This window comes from Vicugna pacos, unplaced genomic scaffold (genome assembly GCF_048564905.1).
Source record: "Vicugna pacos unplaced genomic scaffold, VicPac4 scaffold_281, whole genome shotgun sequence".
Taxonomy (NCBI): domain Eukaryota; kingdom Metazoa; phylum Chordata; class Mammalia; order Artiodactyla; family Camelidae; genus Vicugna; species Vicugna pacos.
In genome coordinates this window covers 5,001-11,665 of record NW_027328959.1, presented here as the reverse complement: position 1 = coordinate 11,665, position 6,665 = coordinate 5,001, and the positions used below count along the sequence as shown (strand labels likewise).

The following is a 6,665-nucleotide window of genomic DNA, read 5'->3' as shown; positions in this document are numbered from 1 at the left end:
TTAATGGCATTTCTAGACCCTTCAGGGTCTAAAGAAATAGAATTAGGGGGTTCCACAAACCCAGGATGATATCATATTGCACTAATTCATGTCTCTCTTTGATTAATAAAAGGGAGGAGAATTATGTAATAAATGCGAGTCACATCTTTTCCTGAAAATAGTCTTAGCTATTGTCAATTTTATTTATTTATTTTTGCTTATTTCTCTCCAAGGGTGTGCTTATTTCTTGCCACAAAGAATATTATGAGGGTGCAGGCAGTGGTCCTGGGGGTTGGTGGGGTCAAATCTGTCCCAGACTGACCAACCATCCTGGTTGCACAGGACTGGGGAATTTCTTGGGATGTGGGAACTTTCAGTGCTAAAACCAGGACTGTCCCAGGAAACTGGCACAGTTGGTCACCCTAACTCCTTCCCACCCTGCTTGGACCAGAAGCTCACTCCCAGAAGGAAGACTGACTCAAGCCCAGGGAGGGCTTAAGAGCTAACTGATCTGGCTTTGAATTCTGACTCTGGCACTAATTAGCTGTGTGACGTTGAGTAGGTCACTTAATCTCTCTGAGCTTTGGTCTGTAAAGCTGGGATGTTGGAGCCTGGCACAAATAGGTCTTCCATAAAGAACCTCCCAGCTGTGGTTTCTGTCTTTCCCATCTGGCTGCTGACCCGAGAGTCCTGTGCCCTAGGAAAGGCCTCTATCCCCCTGAGAAAGCTGAGGGCGGCAGGTGGTTAGAGCTGACGTATCCCCACTCTGGTTGATCATACCTGACATGCCTTGGTTGCTCTCTGGACATGAGCTCCAGGAGGGCCTGGACCAACTTGCTGACTGCCGTATGCTCAAGGCTGAGGGGCACAACAGACATCTAGTGAATACCAAATATTTTTGGGGTTAATTAAACTGGACCCCAGGGTAGAAGGGGAAACCCAGGACCTAGGTAGGGCTAGAGAGCAAGCAGGTGGTGAGGCAGCCTGGAGTGGTCAGTAGGAGAGAGGGGGCAGCCAGGGATGGGGTGAACAAGCACTGGAGATGGAAGGGGTGTGGAGTTCTGAGGAGATGGCTTAGTACTGGGTCTGACACATCCTGCAGTGTGACCACAACAATCCCTTTCTGCTCTCAGAATATCCCTTCCCACATGTGTAATGTGGGATGGTACTTGTGCCTACCTCAGAGGGTTATTGTGATGATTAAGAGATTGCACAAGGAACCCTCAGCCTGGGCCCAGGGCCTGCTGCTCAGTGCTCCTCCAACTGCTCCCCACCTCCGTGTGTGTGTGTGTGTGTGTCTCTCTTTCACACACACACACACAAACACACACACACACACACACACACACACCATCTTCAGGTCTTGGGAGCTCATGGGAGCCCTTCAACTACACGGGCTTCAGCAGGTGACAGATGCCAGTCCATTGGGCTTCGTCTCACAGACACACTCACAGAGGTACCGCCATGCTCCCTGGGGGGGTCCCCCAATCCCCAGCAGTCACCCCCCAGAGCCCCGCCAGTCAGCACCACTGAGGCTGATTAACAAAAACACATTAAATTCTTTTACTTTTGAAGTCTCCCCTTTAAGGGGAGACAGGAAATAGAACATTCTTTTTCAGAGGGAAAGGAATGTAATTTAAAAAAAAACTACAACTAGTCAAATACTGATCTCAGGCCCTGTGCGGTGGGCCCAGACCTGGCAGCAGCCCCATCTCACCCCAGGGGCTGGGGTGGCACCAGGAGGGCCGCGGCGGAGGCCAGAGGAACCCTGCCTGGCCCTCCTCAGCGGGCGGGACGTCACCACTGCAGAAAGTCCCGGATGACCTTCCAGAGCTTGGTGACCCACAGGTTGACGCCCAGGTCCGTCAGGTACTGGATCTCGGGCGTGAGCATGCGCCGACAGAGCTGCGCGTGCCGCCGCCCGATGCTCTTCTTGAGGTTGTAGCCCAGGATGGACTTGGCGCCCAGCGGCTGCCAGGGCTGCATGGCCGCGTCCTGGATGGCGGTGGCGTCCACCGCGTCGCCGCCGTCGATGCAGATGCGACGCATGCGCTCATTGGCGCGCCGCAGGGCGGCTACCTCGCGGGCCATGCGCTCCCGCCCGAACGCCTCCACCTTGCGCCAGAAGCTGGCGTTGAAGTGGCGGTAGAGGCGGGCGTCCAGCTCGTTCCAGGCCGTGGCGCGGCGGTACAGCTCGCCCGAGAGGCGCGGCACGGCCGAGGCGCGGCGGGCGTTGAGCTTGAAGTAGAGCACGTCCTCCAGCTCCCAGCACAGCAAGTCCTTGAGCAGCACCAGCGACTCGTCGAAATACTCCTGCAGGAGCACCAGGTGGAAGCGGCGCTCCACCTCCAGGATGTGCTCCTGCACCTGCGGGCTGCTGGGGTCCAGGTCGCTGTCGTAGCCCAGGTCGAAGAAGAGCAGGTTGCGGAGGTAGTGAGCGTTGTAGCCGTGGGGGTCGTAGTAGCGGTCGGGGTCCTGCAGGAACTCGGCCAGCTTGTCTTGGCCCGAGAGCTTCCACGTGAAGGGCACCACGGAGCCGAAGTAGTGGAAGGAGGACTCGAAGAGGCGGGCGGGGTCGCGGAGCACCGTGATGAAGGTGGCGTTGGGCGGCACCAGGCCCCGAACCTCGTCGTAGTGGAAGCGCATGTGGTTGCAGATGATGTTGAAGCAGGCGCCGGGCCGGTAGTCCTGCACCAGGCTGCGCGCGAAGAAGGCCGGGTAGTCGAAGTCGTTGCGGCCGTTGGGGAAGGCGAACTTGAGCCCGTGCTTCTGGCCGAAGCGGAAGAGGATGTTGAGCAGCGTGCTGCTGGCCGTCTTGTGCGTCTTCATGAACACGATGTCCCGCCGCGGCTGGCAGCCCCGAGCCGAGCCATTGGCCGAGGTCACAGGCTCGGGCTCACTTGGAGCGGGGGAACAGGGTGCTGCGCCCTCGGAGGTCCTGCTGGGAATAGAGTGGTGGTAGAGCCTCAGGACTCCGCCCCCTGGGCCCTGGGGTCTAGAGAGCAGGGCTGCAGGGGATGGTGGTGGGGATCAGACTGGCCAGGGTTCAGGTTGCAAGACATAGGCAGGCAGTTTGGCCTCTCTGGCCTCACTTTCCTCATCTGTGAAATGGGGATAATAGCAGGCCCTATATGTGGTGTTGCTGAGAGAACAATAACAGGTCTCATTCACGGCCACTATGATACACATTTATCATTAAGTAGCATTAGATGGGACCACATGAAACTCTGCAGGCCAAAAATGGTCCATTATTAGCAATTTCTTCTAGTTCAACTTAATACCTCCAACGAAGGGCCCAGGCTGTGCCAGGCCTGAGCTGAGCAGCCCTGTGGGGAGGTGGGGTGGCCTCATGGTTAGGAGCCAGGCTTGGAGGCAGACAGACCCCAGTTTGAATCCAGGCCTTGTGCCAGCTCAGTGCTCTTGGACAAGTCACCTCCACCTCCCGGCCCCACTGGAGCCTCAGAGGATGACTCTGAGCCCTGTGTACAGATAGTGTTGATTCTCATGCTTGATGATAGGTCCTCAGGTGAGGACACTGAGGCCGGGCATTTCACGGTGAGTTCTGCCCTGGCACAGCCTCATGTAGGGCACAGCTGGGGGCTGCCCAGGAGGTGATCATCGGGGTGGGAGTCACCCTTCCCCCACCCTTCCCCCACCCCCCGACACCCAGCAGGGCCACTCACGTGGAGGCCAGGCCGGTGTGCAGCGGGGGCACGGCGTAGGAGTACAGCAGCAGCAGGAAGCTGGTGAAGAGTGCTCCCAGCACCAGCCCCTTGGCCATCGACTCCCAGCGCTTCTTCTGCAGCAGCATCTCAGACACCTACGGGGGAAACACAGCATCAGGAAGCCGGCCCCAGGGAGCCCCCACCGCCATCCTAGGCCTGGCTGGGTTGAGAGGCAGCCTTCCACACTGGGAACCTGCCTTTGCCTGCAGGGTCCAGACAGAGACAGAGAGATAAACGCACAAAGAGACGCTGGGTTGCCGATGGACATGGTGGCCAAGGCCAACGCAGAGAGAGCTTAGGGGGTGCGGCAGGGAGAAGGTTCTGCTGCCTGGCTCAGGTGTTTGGTTTGGTTTGGTTTGGTTTTTTGCTGCCTGGTTCGGTTTTCATTGTGAAGCTGACAGGTGTTCCTTAGTTAATTTTTTATAGCTTTTGGGGCTTCATACCAAAATCATCTAAATAGGCAAAGAAGACCCTTTCCCAGGGCTCTGTCCCTCCAGGCCTGAAGCCAGGATTGTCTACAGGGAGGGGCCTGGGCCCTGAATACCTCACCTTTCAGAAGGCCCAGCCAGCCCACCTGTCCCCTTCGCCACCCTTCCCAGCTGCCCAGTGTGGGGGTCGAGGCTCCTCATCTCTTTTCACTGGCCCCAGTGCCCATGGGGGCTGTAGGGGAGCCAGATGGGGAAACTGAGGCTCAGAGTGAGGAAGGAGGGGGCTCAGATCACACAGCAGTCAGGTCTCCGCCCACACACCCACTTGTTCTCCAGTTGCCGGTAGGCTGGGTTAACTAGGAAAATCTGAATTTCATATAAACAACAAATAAAAATCTTTTTAGTACAAGTGCTTCCCAAATATCATATGGGATATACTTACATTAAAAATTATTCAATGTCAATCTGAAAATCAAGTTTAACTGGCTATCCTGCTTTGTTGTTTGTTTTTAGTTTTCGGGGTAGGTTTTGGGTCCATCCTGTCAGCAGGGGACTGAGGCATGAGCTATAATGGGGCCAGTTCAGGCTGAGCGACGGGGTCCAGGAGAGAGCTGGGGCCCGGGGGCCTTGTCCCCTTAGCTGCCAGGCCACAGCGAAAACTTTCCACTCCTGTTCTGGCATATGTTGCACTGGGCCCTGGGCCTCTGAGGCCATGAGAGGTCATGTCTGCTGCCCCGTGATCACACGCATGGCATGTTGCCACTGTCCCTGCAGCCAGGGGCCAGCCAGCCAGCCTGGAGGAGGACCCCAAGTACTTCCCCCTGGAAAAGTGACTGGAAGCACCCACAAACCTTTCCCAGAGAAAGGGCACTCCAGGCCTCCTTGACCAGTCCCTGAGACCTCCGCTTACCATCTAGAATTTCTCCTCACAGGAAAAGATGTGAAGAAGCAATCTGCAGAGGAAGAAACTATACGAGAGGGAATTTTGGCTTCCCTGGTGACAATGACGTATCTCTGCTCGCTCCTAAGTGGCCAAGGTGGACAGGGTCGGGGTGGACGAGAGTGTTTCCACAAGGCAATCCTATCCAAGGAGGAAGGTACAAGGTCTCCCAATTCCAACTATTCCACAGAAATACTTGGGCATAGTCACCCATGCTTTCGTGTTCATGGCAGCTTGATCAGAAATAGAAAAAAAGAAACAGTCCCCCCCCAAAAAACAACCAGCCTGAGCATCCATCCGCTGGGGACAGTCATACAAAGCAAGGCCCATCCTCAGATGGAGCCATCTGTACCCAATGGAAACAAACAAGGTGGACCTGAGTGGACTGGCTCAAAAACACACTATGCTCTATTTTTTTAAAATGTTTAATTTTTAAGAGGGAAGTAATTAGGTTTTTAATTTATTTTTATTTTAATAGAGGTACTGGGGATTGAACTCAGTACCTCGTGTGTACTAAGCATGCACTCTACCGCTGAGCTATACCCTCCCCGCACCATGCTGTATTGTGAAAAAAGAAAGTTCTGGACACGGTGCCCCTAAATCCATATATGCAATAAGTAAATATGCATAGGCCCACAAAGAAACAACTGGAGGGACGTGTTCTGAGTTTTAACAGTGAGGAAGGAGTACACAAGGGAATATTTTTCTACATTATGCATTTCTGTAAGGGTTGCATTTTTTTTTAAGGAGCCTGTATTTTTAATCAGGAAAAGGCAATAAAATGCATTTAATATATTTAAGTAATAGATCATAAAGCTTGTGAGGTGGGGAAAGTCAGCTAGTGACGGTCTGATCACGGAGAGGGCCCAGGAGAGGGAGGTGCCGGCCTGGAAGCCCCAGGCCTGTGTTTCAGTCACAGGAACCCCTTGGAGCCTCAGTTTCTCATCTATAAAATGAGACAGCTGGTAGCCCTCTCCACTGGCTCTTCTCAAGATGGGGCAGGCAAAGTGACTAGCACATAGTTTTTGCTCAAACTGTGGGGACCTGCTGCGGGTTCCTGTCTTTGTCGCCCTCAGAGTGGGCCCCCTTGAACAGAGTATGTCCACCTCCACCCCCACCACTACCACCAAGCACAAACCTGCCCCTGCCTCCAGTGCCCCCATCAGCCTCCTGTTCCCCAGGGTCCTCTCTAAAGCAGGGCAGAGCCTTGGGCTAGGCCAGAGCCTCAGACTTGGGCCCAAACCCGGGCCTCAGTTTCTCTGATTTTAAAGTGGGGAAGGATTGAGATTCCTGCCCTCTGAAGATCCCCAGGGCCCACCCCACCCCAAGAGCCCCACTCACCAGGGCACTTTCCAGAACTATGGGAGGCTGCTGGCAAAGGCTCTGGGTGGAGGTCGGGCAGCAGGGGGCAGACCAGCCTCCTAGAACCACCAATCAGGCTCTGCCTGGCCCCGCCCAGCATACCCCCCCACCCCTAACCCCACCCCCGGGCCGCCAATCACTGCTTCATTCATTTGTTCATTCCCCTACACTGGCTTCCTCAAACCCAGCCAAGGGGGAGGGCATAGCTCAGAGGCAGAGTATGTCTTACCA

The 6,665-nt window shown here is 55.1% G+C and overlaps 1 protein-coding gene across 2 annotated transcripts; it reads right to left on the bottom strand.

The window, feature by feature from the left end:
* Positions 1-1,518: 1,518 nt before the first annotated feature.
* Positions 1,519-6,458, bottom strand: LOC102535976 (galactosylceramide sulfotransferase). Of its 2 annotated transcripts, none has more exons than XM_015251007.3 (3): positions 6,414-6,458; positions 3,663-3,799; positions 1,519-2,920 (listed from the first exon to the last, which is right to left on the bottom strand). In XM_015251007.3, exons 2-3 carry the CDS (start codon positions 3,788-3,790, stop codon positions 1,777-1,779), a joined length of 1,272 nt encoding a protein of 423 aa, XP_015106493.1. In that variant the 5' UTR covers positions 3,791-3,799; positions 6,414-6,458; the 3' UTR covers positions 1,519-1,776. The 2 variants fall into 2 exon arrangements, with proteins under 2 accessions (XP_015106493.1, XP_072814350.1); XM_072958249.1 differs by having other exon boundaries at positions 1,519-2,917.
* Between the last annotated feature and the right edge of the window lie 207 nt (positions 6,459-6,665).

Coding starts and splice junctions, on each gene's coding strand:
- LOC102535976 (XM_015251007.3), bottom strand. CDS start 3,790: ATGCTGCTGCAGAAGAAGCGCTGGGAGTCGATGGCCAAGGGGCTGGTG. Junction 2,921..3,662: donor CACACCGGCCTGGCCTCCAC/GTGAGTGGCCCT, acceptor CTCTATTCCCAG/CAGGACCTCCGAGGGCGCAG.